The sequence below is a fragment of the Nanorana parkeri genome, unplaced genomic scaffold, assembly GCF_000935625.1.
Source record: "Nanorana parkeri isolate BGI_ZX_2015 unplaced genomic scaffold, ASM93562v1 scaffold245, whole genome shotgun sequence".
Lineage (NCBI taxonomy): Eukaryota > Metazoa > Chordata > Amphibia > Anura > Dicroglossidae > Nanorana > Nanorana parkeri.
The window spans coordinates 1,582,828-1,597,935 of record NW_017306513.1 but is presented as its reverse complement, the minus strand read 5'-3'; the positions used below and the strand labels follow the sequence as shown (position 1 = coordinate 1,597,935).

Below are 15,108 nucleotides of genomic sequence, written 5' to 3'. Positions count from 1 at the left end.
TTTTGGGGCCCCCCCCCCCCCAGACAAAGGTAATATGTAGCATCCAGGCCCATCAATCAGATTCGTGTTTTTTTTTTTTCTTTGTTTTTTTTCTAGCACAGATTTAAAAATTGAAATACAAATGTTGCTGTGCTGGGTGACACTTCCATCTTCCATTTCCTTTTCTTTGATGGTATAATGTGTATTTTAAAAAGGAAGAAAATAATTTTTCTTTACATAAGAATCTTTGTTTTTCTTGTGTGTATTGTGTCTTCATTCCCTCCTTAATCTCTGACTTGTGGCTCCCTTCTACTGAACTATAAAATGTAGTCTAAATCTGAGCTATTTTTTTCTTTGTAAACGAGCAGCCTTTTGTGGAAGGCCAAGTTGCTAGTGGTTTCAGTTTATTATAGGTTTGTGGGAATCTCGTGTGTACCTATTTTTTTTTTTTCCGTTTCTAAACGGAACAAGTCATGGCTCTTTACATTTTATGTTTTTTTTGGTTTACTCTTTCACTTTGATATACAGTTACAAATGCAGTTTATCTGGTGTTCAGGATGAAAATTTAGATTCAACATTGGTCCCTTGTTTGTTTTTTTTAATGTGCCTAGCCATTATACATTTCTTGCAGGCTCTGGAGAAAAGCATTGCAAAAGAGAATCAAATTTATATATGGTAAGGTAAAAAAAGGCCATCCCCCTCCAATATACAGCAAGTCCCCTACATACAAACATTAAAGTTGCGCATTTTCAAAGATACAAACATGCGTTCGCATGCCTGAACATGTAAGTTAGTTCACATGTCTGGCATACATTGTCACGTTGTGTGCTTTTTGTGTACTTTACTGTACAGTACTCTGGTACAGTGGTGGAATTTATCAAATCATTTGCTACAGTTCTAGCCTCTTAGATCATATTTTAATTTTTTTTTAATGTGCAAACCTGTCTTTTAACATGAGCGCCTGTGTTGACCTGAGCGGAGCTTGCACTACTTTTCCAACTGCATGCGTTTTGCACCTGTTTTCATCTGCACTTGTTCTGCAGCTGTCTGAAACTGGACCATCACCTTGCAAAGCAATCACTACTTAAGCAGTCCCCATGACCACTTCTTCAAGAAGCAACAGTTAAACGTTTTGCCTGAAGTTACAAGTCTTCTTTCCTGGAGTCTATTAAACCTAATTTATGAACAACATAAATCTGGCGCAAAGTATATCCCATGCAAGTTCAAACACTCGCAGTTGCTATGATACATTTCCAACCATACCTTTTTATTTCAAGCCCAGGATGTCCGGAAGCAAGTGTAAAAGCATCAGTGATCTAGCTGGGCACCTAGGCGAACTTTAGCCTTACAAACAAATTGGAGTTAGGGACAAGAGAACCCGTTCGTAAGTAGGGGACTTACTGTACTGTCAAGTTTTAATGTGAGCCCTAAGTATAAGACAGAGGGGGATCTCCTCCTACCAAATTGTTATAGGTAGACTAGTATTCCATTTCATTGTGCTGCGAGTAGGTGCCAGAATGCAAGGTTACCCCTTTTCTACAAAGTCAAACTGGTGTACATTCTCTACATTTGTGTTTTTAGTTTCATTTTGCTTTTCGCTAAAGCTTTGTTGTTTATAAGTGAAGCGCAGTACTTGGCACCTACTAAGCTCTGTGGGTTTTTTGGAAGAGTGAAATACTCATTCCTGTAGTTAGAGCCGACGTGTTATACTGAAGCTGTATTTGCTGAGTTTTGGGTCACAGGAGGACATTAGTATATGTTGTCTTGTGACCCAAAAGAGAACTAATGCTCTAATACTAACAAAAAAGATTTGGCCACAGTTCTCTTTTAAAGGGGCTTATTTATAAATCTCCGACCCAGCATATAGCAAGACAAATGATGTTTGCAAGGCATTACTGCCACTCTATGGAGCCAAGGAGCATAGGAAATGCTCTACCTAGTGGCGGTAGTGCCATGCAAATGGAATTCACCTGCCTCAGTGTGTGTGTGAAGGGGGGACAATTTCCAAAGCTTACAGAAATTAGGTACTGATGTAGGGTTCATGATCTCGCCAATCAATTTCACCTGCTTAGCATCGCCCTCTTCTGCTATGCTTGTAGAGCACATGGAACCCTTTACGGAGTTCTTTACACCTAAAGGAGCTGGCAGTTTAACATGTCATGTTTTGTACTGAACATCTGCTAAAAACCCAGCTTTTATTTCAATGCAAACAAACGCGCAGGGATAAAATCAGAATAAACATTTCCACTAATGGGATTGAAATGTTTGCAATTTGATCTGACTTTAAATGAAATGGCTTCTGGATTGCGGAATGCCTGCAGCTTGTTCTGTCACTACCATATGCCTGCTACTGGTTCTGGTGTCCTGTTACATGCATTTGTTTCCTTCCGTACTTTCTGCAGTACCATCTCCAGTGTTTTCTACATGTTTAATCTTCACCATGACTCATTTAATCCACAATTGATTTTTTTTTTTCTACTGAAATAGCTGTTTTTGATCCCCACTGATCTGGTACTGGAAAGCTGGTGCTGTCGTTTGTCTCTTCGCTGCATCGGAACGTTGACTATGATAGACCCCAGTTCCGGTATTGTGCCTCCCCCCTCCCTCTACTGTGCCATTCACAAAGCACAGCCGCAGCATCACAACTGTGCAATGCTATAGGAATGTTACAGTAGATGGAGGTGATGGAGGCACAGCTCCAAAACTGCTATCGATTTAGAAATACTGTTTCTATAAGGAGGGGGGCTGGTACCTGCTCTGTGGGGTTAAGAAGCCCCTATTTCAATAAAAAATTAAATGAGTCCTAGCAAATATTAAAAAGTTTAAAAAATAAAAATTCATTTGTGGAAAATCTACAATCTAAATCTAATAAAATATTTTGCTGCCATATTTTAGTGGGTAAGTAGCTTTTTTTTTTCAATATTGCATGACATTTATGGAAACTTTTACACCTACTTATACAGAAGATAAACATATTTATTCATGTTTCCCATTTATTGTAATCCTATTTTAAATCACAGGGGTGGTCAGGGCTTAGTGTCAGTTATGGGCAGAGTAAAGTCCAGACTTTTTTTTTTGTTTTTTTGTTTTTTTTTTAGTTCTGGATAAAGGAGAAAATTGTTAAAACTTTTTATGTTTTCTCTTGTCACTGCAAAAGGTGTCCCCATTGGAAGGTTTACTTTAACCTCATTCTGGTGACAATTCTATGAAATTGTCTGGATTCTATTCTATTCAATTCTATGGATTTCAAATCCTTTTCTCTTGATGGCAATATTGTGGGGAAGGACCTTCTGTCAAGTTATTATTGCGGTGTCTCCCGATTGTTTTCCTGATGATTATCTAAAACCTAGAGGTTTGCTTTTTTCATTCACTTAAATTTTGGACAGAAGTCAAGTCTTAATACAATCTTGGTATAGGTTCCGATGGAATTCCACAGGAATTGATTTAAAGTATTCAAAGAGAACTATGGGGTAAGTGGTTTTTCCCCTTAGTTCTCTTTAGGCCTCACACACACACACACACACACACACACACACACACACACACACACACACACACACACACACACTACACACACACACTACACACACACACACAATTGTATATTGCGCATATATACGCACACTATATTCAATTCCCAGAATGCATAATTTGTAATAGAAATTTTAATGAACTGTACGTGCGTATACACGCGTATTCGCGTAAAATACGCAGAAATACGCTGCCCGGGCGCATCTTGGTTCCATTCTGTTTTCACGCATTTTTACGCTAAGCAAATATACGGCTCCATACGCAGCTCTGTGTATGGAGCCACTAATTTGCATATGGTACAATATGCACATACGCGCGGCAGTGTGAATGAGACCTTAGGGGTCACGTGAGGGCATATACTAACCTCCTCCCGTGACCCAAACCTCAGTATATAGCAGGCTTTTACCTTTTAACACAGCTACTTGCAGGTCCAGTAACGTGGTTGTTCACCAGTGCTGTTGTGACCATTTCAAACATTTTAGGCCAAACCAGGTTTGCCGTAACAAGAATAATTTGCTCCTTAAACCCCAAGTTCCAGTTGGGTAAAACAAGTGTCTACTGTTTTCTTGTATTGTCTTAGTACATGACTTGTGGGAGCAGTGCAGCAGAAGTCATTAGGTCACAGAACAAACCCCACATAATGCTGTTCCTGTCACTGCTGCATAGTTTGGAAACGTAAAAGAAAAACTTGTCTCCTTGACCGATTCTATATTCTTTATTTTTTTGGTGCTCGGTTTGGAGAATAGTTTGAAGAAAGGGACAGGCTAAGGCAGTGTTTTAGAAACTTGTGTAATTCATAAATCCCCATCACCACCATGTGTAGAAACAGCACTGTGCCAGTATAAAACATATCCATGATGATCAGTTCTTACACTGGTGTTCATTTTGAATAATAATGCTAGATCTGGTGCAGCCGGCCCTCCAGGATTACAGCAGCAGGGATTGTAAACATGCACAGAAATCTGGGAAATATCTTGCTGGATGAACAGGAACCAGATTTACTCGGGAAGTGAGCTTGATCCGTGCCTTGATGCTCTTGTGTACATGTGCAGTTAAATCAATGTAAACCCTAAAATCAACTTCTTTTCTTGTGTACATGTGCAGTTAAATCAATGTAAACCCTAAAATCAACTTCTTTTATTTACTTCCTTTTGGTCTGTTAACCCTTTTGCTGCCAAGGCCTCCCCCCCACTGTTTGTTGGAAACACTTTCTTATTATACAGGATATAGCGCCAACAGTTTGCGCAGCACTTAACAATATATGGAAGACATTACAATACAATTCAAGACAAGATGGTAAGGAGGGCCCACAAATAAAAAGGGAGGGGCAAGTGATACATGAGGAGGTAGCTGTGTGGCGATGAATTGTTTGTGAACATGATGGTTCAGTAGTTTGAGATGGGATATGCTTTGATATAAGGCACATTTTAGGCTTGAAAATGACTTCAAACCCCCTAAATATTATATATTTTCTGAAAGCCAACACCCTGTAGAATAAAATGGTAGCAGTTGCAAATTTTTATGTTGCACAGTATTGGCGCAACTCTATTAAACCCCATAATTTTGTGAAAAATGAACTTCAGTTCATTTTAGTGCCCCAAAACACAAAATGCCGATCTTTTATATTTTACACAAAAAAAAAAAAAAAAAAAATGAGGTTATGACGAGTAAATGGATACCCAACATGCAAAAAATTGTATGCGTTCGTGAAACGGCGACATTTAGTACACCAAAAAGTCCATACATGCTTTAAAAGCCCCTACAGGTCATCAGTTTAGAGATGCACGTAAATATTAGCCCTAGAATTATTGCTCTCTCTGGTGTGTGTGGCGCTACCCAACATGTGCAGCGCGATCAACGTTTTCATACCAGGCGCACCTGACGCGTGTTTGCGTGAATATTTGCGGAGGCGGGGGACTTGAAAATTTGTTTTATTTTTACATTTATTTTATTCTATATTTTTAAAACTTTTTTTTTTAATTGCTATCATATAGCCCCCTCCATGTGATATCATTTTGGCAGTGACAGGTCCTCTTTAAGTTGTTGCTGGGGGTCAAAAAGACCACTAGTATCACCTTTTACACTATAAATAATGTGAAGTGCAGATCACACTTCAATAGCTTATTGCTCGGCTTCAGGAGCCCAGCACTGACAGCTATGGGACCGGAAGTGATGTAATCTGCATCGCTCCTGGTCCCCTGGAGCGGGGAGGAGATTGGTGAACGGACGTTCCCTGCTCTTCTCCCAAGCTTCCCGTCGGCACCCAACATGCCAGACCCGGGCCTGTAGGAGGGGCAGCAGGGCCTGGAAACACTGTGAGGGTGTCGGGCGGGGCAGGCATTTTCCCTTGCCATAGAAGCGATCGGGCAGCATCTGAGCTGCCAGAATCGCCTCTGTTGTAAAGAATTCGGCATTACAAAGGTAAACAGAGTCCCAGCGCCTTTCTGTTTATAGGGCCATGCTGCTGCTGATCTAGTATGTACGCCTGTGGACGCGAAGGGTTAAATCCACCTTTTGAGAGAATTTTATGTTTATCTGTTTTGATGTCAAAATAATGTTTATTTCACCAAAACTCTAGTGGTAGCTCATAGCTTCCTCTGCTCTCTGCTGGGATTTATGAGTTCTCATGGTTTCCCAGGTCTCTCTGTGGAGTACAGACACCCCCTCCCCCCCCCGTTCAGTGAACGTTGGCAGCAACGTTCAGTGAAAAAAGAAAAGAAGCTGCAGAAAAACTACCTTTTCTGTTTTTGGGTTTAGTCTTTGTGCCTTCAGACATTTGTTATAAGGACTTACAATACTGAGGTGAAACCATTTTTCTTATTATAAGATTGTTACATTTTCCTCTTGGACCCAATTTGTAAATAAAAGGTGAATGCTATGTAATTGTACCGCTCCCTCCTAGGATTATCTGGCTGTGTATACATTTTATATGTTATGAAGGGAGTTGGTGACACATGTGGCAGACTTTGTCTGCATACAGTGTTCTCACCACAGCTTGTGAAGTGCGGCTATGTAAGGAACACAATGGACACGTTCAGAAAGGTGTTATATGCTGCTGGTTCATCCTATTGGTATAGCTTCAGCTCATCTTTTATGACTGTATTCTCTGCTACTTGGTCTTCTGTTTGTTGACAATGTATTTATAGGTTTACTTGAAATGTACAGCGCCTGTCATCCTTTGAGCAGAGAGAAGCCTAATCTAGGATTTTAGATATAGATATACAGTGCTGTGCAAAAGTTTTAGGCAGCTGTGAAGAAATGCTGTCAAATAAGATTGCTTTCAGAAATAAGTGTAAATAGTTTTTTATTTTTTTCAATTAACAAAAGAGAAAGTTAATGAAGAGAAATTCAAATCAATATTTGGTGTGACTGCTCTTTTGCCTTCAAAACAGGTACTTCTAGGTACACTTGATCACAGTTTTTGAAGGAACTCTGCAGGTAAGTTGTTCCGAACATCTCCATGTAATCCTAGAGAGACTCCATGATGAGATCAGTGCTCTGTGGGGGCCAAACCATCACTTCCAGGACTCCTTGTTCTTCTTTATGGTTCTATGTTTGGCTGTATGTTTGTTTGGGACCGTTGTCCCGCTGCAGAATAAATTTGGGGCCAATCACATGCCTCCATCTGTAAATATCTGCTTGTATTTCTCAGCATTGAGTACTCCATTGTTCCTGACCAAGTCTACAACTCCATTTGCAGAAATGTTATCCCCAGACTTCCAAGGAACCTCCACCATGCTTCACTGTTGCTGCAAACTTTATTATTGTACTGTTCTCCAGCCCTTTGGCCAACAAACTGCCTTCTGCTACAGCCTTAATATTTCAATTTGAGACCCTCGAGCATCTGCTGCCATTTTTTTCTGTGGCTTTGAGGCCAAAAAGCCATACCTCCAACATGGAAACAAGGCTAAGCGACTCGCCTATGCACGAAAACATAGGAACTGGGGTGCAGGAAAGGATTTGAGGCAGTTTACATCCACAGAATATCTGTGGTTAGTTCTCCGAGATGTTTGGAACAAGCTACCTGCAAAGTTCCTTCAAAAACTGTGTGCAAGTACCTAGAACCTAGAAGAATTGATGCTGTTTTGAAGGCAAAGGGCGATCAGACCAAATATTGATTTGATTGATTTCTCTTAACGTTCTCCTTTTGTTGATTGAGGGAAATAAACTAACCCTTTTATCTCTGAAAGCATTCTTACTTTACAGCATTTTTTCACCTGCCTAAAACGTGCGTGTGTGTGATTTTATTGCTCTACTGTCCATTTTCTCCCAGGTGATATCAAGTGCTACCTAATGTAAAATGGCGAGAATAACACATAATTAAAATACAAAATGTATTGCATAAATCTGCTCATCAACCAACACTGAATGTTGGTTGGTTCCCCCAGTCATGCCTTTTGCTGTGCTAGAGACGGAGGACTCGGGCAAAACACCAGAACTGTCTGCCATGGACCCGGTTCCTATGCAGTGGGTGCTTTCTGGCACCAGCTCACTGGGGTCAAGTAACCGCTGTGTACGTAAAAAAAAAAACCCATAAAAAATCACTTTTGGATTTAGCAAATCCCATTCAATATGAAAAGGTTTTAAAACCTTGAGCGGAATTTATCAAAACTGGAGCAGACAGAATCTGGAGCTGTTGTACATAGTAACCAATTGGATGCTTTCATTTTTGAAACTTCGGATAGACACTAATTTGGTTTTGATACATTCCCCCCTTCCCATTGTTCCTGGATAGCCATGCAATTGGCAGTGGTTGCCTCCTTGTGTCTTTTTGCAGACTTTAATTTTAGGCTATGCTGCCCTTATGGGCCCATTCATACTATGTGTGTAGGGGCCGTGCTGGAAACGACACCATTCACTTCACCTGTTGCGGTGGGACGCCAGAGGTGTGCGCTGAACAAAGTACAGCATTCCTTACTTTTTTTTTTTTTTTTTTTTTTTTTTTTTTTTTTGGGGTGCGGTGAACAAAATTCCGCCTTTCTTTCTTTTTTTTTTTTTTTTTCTTTTTTTTCTTTTTTGTTCAGTGCAGCGGAATGCGACGTGTAACAACTGCCTCACACTCCACTGCGCCCCTAGAACTGAATGAAATGTCACTTTAGTCAATTCAATAATATTCTAAAAAGTGCACAGTGCAATGTGTTGGTCAGGGCATCAGTGCTGTGCACTTTGCGCAGCAGTTGGTGTGAATGGACCCTTAAAGAAAATGCTACTGACCTAACATCTGAAATGATTTCTTTTTGAATCTGATCACTTCTTTCCAGATTCATACCTCTTTGAAAATGTGTTATTCTATTATATTCTGGGACGCTTAAAGACTTTAAGATTAACTGCATTAATGTTTTTCTTTTAAACAGTGGAGGAAGATGGGATTTGGGAAAATGGTCTTTCCTATGACTGTCGCACTCTGCTATTCAAGGCCATCCACAATTTGCTGGAGAGATGTTTAAATAACCGTAATTTTGTGCGGATTGGAAAATGGTTTGTGAAGCCATATGAAAAAGATGAGAAACCAGTTAATAAAAGGTGAGTGGCTTTCTTCGTTTTTGTATCCTCATCCTGCTTTAAGCACTCCAAGCATTTAGGACTGACCACAGATTGTCAAATGTCTTTCCAAGAAAGCTGTGCAATGAATCCTGTCTCCAAACTTGTTGTGGATTCTATTTTTTGTTTTTCCTTGCTGTTCTAAATTTTGCTTTAAAGTAACACTAAACTCATGAGTTAAATCTTAAAAATACATTCAAGTACATAACAAGAATGTATCTCATTTGTGTATCACTAGGCTGTAGATCCTCAAAGCATCTCTGAATTGGTGCCGATACGGTCCTTCCTTCTGGAGGGTGGCTACTTCTCCAGCTCACCCCTGTCATGGACTACAATCGCAATACAAATTGGTAAACATGAGATTATAATCCATCACAGGAGTGAGCTTGGAGCAGTGGCTACTTTACAACACACACACACAACAAAAGTAGCCACCCTCCAGAAGGCAGAACAGTGTCCGCACCAATTCAGAGATGATTTGAGTGTCTACAGCTGAGTGATACACAAATAAGATACATTTTTGTTAACAGTTAAAGTACTTAAAGGATATTTAAACCCTTCCCGTTTTTTTGCATATATCTACTGCTAGCAAGCAGATATATGCAAAAAATAAAAAAACAAACGCTCAAACAGCACTTTAAACTTACCATGTGTTCCGTGCGCGGTCCCGTCCGAAAATAAGAAATTTCTCGAGCTGCCGCAAAGGATCTTGGGGCGCGCGCATGCGCAGTTCTTATTTCCGGCAGTGATGCGATGAGGGACGCAAGGTAAGTCTGGACGCGTGCACCCGCATGCAGACACCCCTGGATCGGAGGGGATAGAGGAGTCGGCGCTGGATCGGAGAGCCGCCGTACCGCTAGAGACAAGGCTGAAAACATCAGGAAAGAAGAGGAAGATCGGAAAAAGAGACATAATTTAAGGTAAGTGCTAACATTAACATTGGGGGGAGGGAAAAAAATCTTTGCCTTTTTAATGTCACTTTAAATGCCTTTTTTTAGATTTAACTCCTGAGTTTAGTGTCATCTTAACTTTGATGAGCAGAAGTGGACTTCACATGGTTAAACATTATATTCTCATTGGAAGCTGATTAGCAGCCATTCCAGCAAGTTTGGTGTGTGATAACCGGTGCTTCTTGCACGCTGTGAAGGTGCTTTGTATTGTCTTTCTGATGCATGTAAGACTTGTGGAAGTATAGTAAGGGCAGGATCTAATAACCTGGATTTGATCATGAATAGATCTTCGTGTCACAAACAAATGTTTTTATATGTTTTTCTTTAGGTCTTTAGCTCATACTAAAAATAGAAATACAAACAGAATTTTCCTTGCTATGCCTGATCAGTATTCTTAAAAAGTACAGTATGTGATAAATTGGAAGTGGCTTCAGAACTGGAGGGATGCTCTAAGTAGGACAGTGGGATAAACAGCAGGGAATGAAAGCTGCGATCACATGAATAGCTAGTGTATTCAGTTTCTGTTAGGATATCAAAGATGAGCACAAAGGCAACTCTTCACTGTAATGTGTATAAGCCTTCAAAGATGAGGAGGTTGTGAGACGTCTGGTGTGCAAGTCATGTAAATACTATTCAGAGAATAGCCATTTAGAGTGATATCTATAAACATTGCATTGTTTTTTCAAGTAGCCTTTGCGTTTTCACCTTAATCATACCTGGTTAATCTGCCAGTATGTCTGTCTGATTTGGAAGCACTTCCTTTGGCTGCTGAAATAACTTGGGTGTTTTTCGCTGTCACAATCATTGCACAAAATGTGTTTGCCGCACACCATACTGTATGATAGTACAGCAACAAACCTTCTACCTAGCCCAGTGATTTGAGGAACAATACTGCTGTAAAACACTTAAAATATAATAAACATCCTTCACAGTACAAGTAATACTGTGCTTGTGTATAGCTGACCTCCAAGAAAACGGATAACTAGTAGGGATGCACCGAAATTTCGGGCGCCGAAACATATCGGCACTTTTGGCAAAATGACATCTTTCGGCCGAAATAGCGGTGCATCCCTGCTTTCTCTCCTTCCCCACTGGGCTCTGCTTTGTGTCCCAGCTGGGAAGAGAGAAACTGTCACTGGGGGATGAGCGGTGGAGGAGAGTGATGTGAGCGGCCGGAGTCTTTCCTCCCGGGCTGCCTAGCCTTGTGTGACGGACTAGGAGAGCGGCGGTGTGGGGTGCGGAGACAGCTGTCATTGCTGTTACAGGAGGCTGACCTCTCCTCCCGCACTGCCCCACCTTGCCTCCTGTGACAGAGGAGAGCACGGTGTGGGGGGTGGTGTCAGCTGTAAGCTGTCACAGGAGGCTGGCCGGCGGTGCGGGGGAGGAGTCGGCTGTCAGGAGTTTAAGATCTCCTCCCCGCACCGTTCGTTCAGCCTCCTGTGACCGCCGATCCAGGAAGGAGAGCGGTACAAGCAGTCAGTGATCGCTGATTGTAAATAATTGTTACAGTATGGTTACTGTAATTGTTACAGTATGGTTACTGTGTCCCCAATTATGAATGAATGGGAAGTGATTTTTTGCTGTCCCTGGTAGCCGAGCTTCCCTTCTATGTCAGTTTCTGGACGTATCCTTGATATTCTGAAAAATTACCAATGGAAGGAGGGTTATCGTTGGGCATCGTTGGACGTGGTCTCGCTATACACGTCTATTGAACACCAATTTGGTCTCCAAGCGGTCCATTATTTCATGGCCCAATCAGGTGATTTCAACTCCGAACAGGCTACCTTCATCCTTAAAGCCATTGAATTTGTTTTAACACACAATTATTTTATGTTTTTAGACACTTATTACATCCAACTAAAGGGCACTGCCATGGGAGCCAGCTTCGCACCCTGTTACGCTAATTTATTTATGGGGTACTGGAAAAAGTTCCATATTTAGTCCAACAATCCATTCGGATCCAAATTGGTTCTATTTGCCAGGTATATTGACGATATTACTATTATTTGGGACGGCACAGACAAGGAATTTTTATCCTTTGTGGACTATTGTAAGGGCAATCCTTTTAAACTTGATTTTACTTTTGTCACTGATGAAAAGAATCTGGTGTTTTTAGACTTAGAGTTAGGGGTGGATGAGACAGGTATGGTCATCCAAGACCCATTTAAACTTCAGGCAATTCCTACCTCCATGCCAAGAGCAACCATCACCCAAGATTAATTACAAATGTCCCTGATGGACAGTTCGGCAGATTGAGACAAACATGTACATCTAGCTTAGATCATGAGACTCTGGGGGCGACACTAACCAAGAAATTTCTAGATAAGGGATATGATGCCAAGTTGATTGAGGAAGCTTCTAGAAAACACTTGGTGCCTATCCCCAAAAAAGAACGGACTGATGGTGATTTCTTTCAAGATAAGCTTCTGCACACAGTTCAACGATAGGGCCTTCCGGATTGCAAAAATCCTCAAAAATCATTAGCAAATACTTAAGGAAGATCCTGTGCTGAAACATTCTCTTCTGAATCTTCCCAATGTTATATATAAGAAACCCAAAGATCTCCATAGCCTAATAGCCCCCAGCAGACTAAAGTGTACTAAGGGAAGTAACATAGGTAAAGGTCCGTTTGGACAAACGGGTTGTTATAAATGCAATATCCATAGTTGTGGAGCTTGTCCTTTCCTGTTGCATAGGAAAAAACAAATTTCTTATTCCGGGGGGCAAACTTTTCTTATTAAGCAATTCATTAATTGTGCGTCGTGTTATGTCATTTTATGGCATTATTTGCCCTTGTGGCAAGCTATATGTGGGGCGCACAACAAGAACTCTAAGGACCAGGTTTAGAGAACATAAAAGAAAAATCCTTAAGTGATCATTCACTCCCTCGACACTTTTCAGAAGCCCACAAATCAAATCCGGAAGGATTGAAGGTCTTTGGGATGGAAATGATACCCGACAATTTTGATGAAGGCCAAAAATTTAAGAAACTGTGTTGGAGAGAAGCCTTTTGGATATACTCCAATAGCTTGCATCCCACAGGGCCGAATGAGGGACTTGAGCTGGCCTCCTCCTTTTGAACCTTTGGCTGTTAGCCTCTTCATTCTAGTCTCCAGATAATTTTTCCTCCCCGTCCCCCAATCATATTGCCATTTGGATCTATTTTTGTCATCGATCCTGCCTTTAGTCTGGATATGAATTCCATGAAAACAATTTTGTTGTTTTACCCAATCACCGCATTCTCACATCACAATTATGAAGTTATTTCCCGTGTGTATTAAAAAAGTATCGGTACTCGGCCTTAAAAAAGTGGTATCGGTGCATCCCTAATAGATGGATGGATATAATTTTATTTTTTTGTTTCCCTAGGATGCTTATTACTGTGCAGCTATGCAATAGTGTCTATATAATCTTTTATTGAATTTCGTATTCATGTTTTTAAATCATTACACACAAATATTTATCTTTTATTGTTCTATTGTGGTAAGAGCTGTATACTGACTTGTCTCCTCTCCACTCTTTCTCCCAGTTTGCTGGCAGAGGAGTACCACTAGAGTCTCGTCTATATACATATTGGGACGCACTGACAGGGACAGACCCTCGGTTTTCTGCAGCTCCGATTGGCTGGGAGACCGGGGTTATAGGCTGGGTGTAACCTGACTTAAACTAGGCAAGTTTAGCCTGCCCATCACCAACGTGGCCACCTCCTATAACAGGCTGATATCCTATCAGCATTACAGAACACTGTCCAATCAGGTGTCTCTTGTCCCTTCTTATTCAACATGGGGAGGAGACTAGAATCATGTTCTGACGAAGGGGGCGTGCCCCGGAAACGCGTCAAAACACTTCACAGATCTGTACACGGGACGTATAATATGGATCCCTCCACTGCTCCGGTCTTTTTACTGTTCTAGAGCCTGTTGTCATTCTACTCTTGTGAGTACCTGCTAGTTCATTTTTTTACCATTGTTAAATAAATTGATCTGCACCAGGAAAGGGGCCCTTCTCTTTGTGTTTTCTTTCCGTTATCCCAGTCTCCCTGACTGTATTGGGGCTGCGCCCTGCACAAATGCCTAAACACTTGTTTTTTATGAGGGATGAGGAATGATTGTCTCTGGCGCTTCTGGATATAAAATATTTACATTTGTGCTAATAGTTAAGGTGCTTGAATGTGTTTTAAAGATTTAACACCTGAGTTTAGTGTCATCTTAACTGTGATAAGCAGAAGTGGACTTCACATGTTTAAACATTATATTCTCATTGGAAGCTGATTAACAGCCATTAACTCATTAGTTTAGTGTCACTTTGAGGAGGTTAATGAGTGGAATTATTTTGTCTTTTATATCTGCCTGGAGTTCAGATTTAAAAATACAATAACTTAGATGGCAAATGATCCTGTACAATAGAGCAAAAGAAAATGTGTGCTGTCATCGCTTTGCACCTCTTACAGTTTTGCTCCGTAGGAGCTCATGCTCTGCTATGTTGATCTACTCTGGAGCCAGCTGAGTATGCGCCATGAGAACATTTCAGTGTGTGTTGTAGTCGATAAGAAAAGATAAAAAATGTTGGACAGTGTTTTTGCAGAGCACTTTGTACTGTGATGGAGTGTTGATTTATTAAATTGGAATTCACATCAATTTTGGTAAAAATAGCAACCAGTCAGTCGTCTTATTTCATTTTTTCACAAAGTACTAGAATGGGTGATCAACTCTGATTCTTTGTCTGCAGAAGCTTTGCTTCAAGTTTTTCCTCAAATGTTTTATTTGCAGGAGAGCTTTTCTGTTACTTTCCTGCTGCTTTCTGAATGCATTGTGTGGTTGAAATGAAAATGGGTAAACAGATTGTAGGTGTGATGTGTTCGTATTTATTTTTTCCCTTTTCATGGTATGTCATAAGAACTTATAAATATCTTTTATACAGTGGAGTACGTGTATGCATTAGCTTGTACAGCCAATCATTTTACCAATTACTTTAAAAGTCCTTGGCTTTTTAATGTTTTGTCTTGAGAGAGGAAAATTCTGTTGGAGAAATCTGATGTTTTGGTTGATAGGAAAATTACAAGCTCCTGGAAAGAACAAGCATGATGAGGATAATATAGCCTGGTATC

The 15,108-nt window shown here is 40.6% G+C and overlaps 1 protein-coding gene across 1 annotated transcript in view; it reads left to right on the top strand.

Annotated features, from left to right (window-relative positions):
* Positions 1 to 15,108, top strand: part of MED13 (mediator complex subunit 13) — a 92,748-nt gene that overhangs the window by 17,575 nt on the left and 60,065 nt on the right. The window contains exon 3 of the mRNA XM_018556663.1: positions 8,865 to 9,033. Coding sequence (XP_018412165.1) covers positions 8,865 to 9,033 — 169 coding nt within the window. The remainder of the gene's footprint in view (positions 1 to 8,864; positions 9,034 to 15,108) is intronic.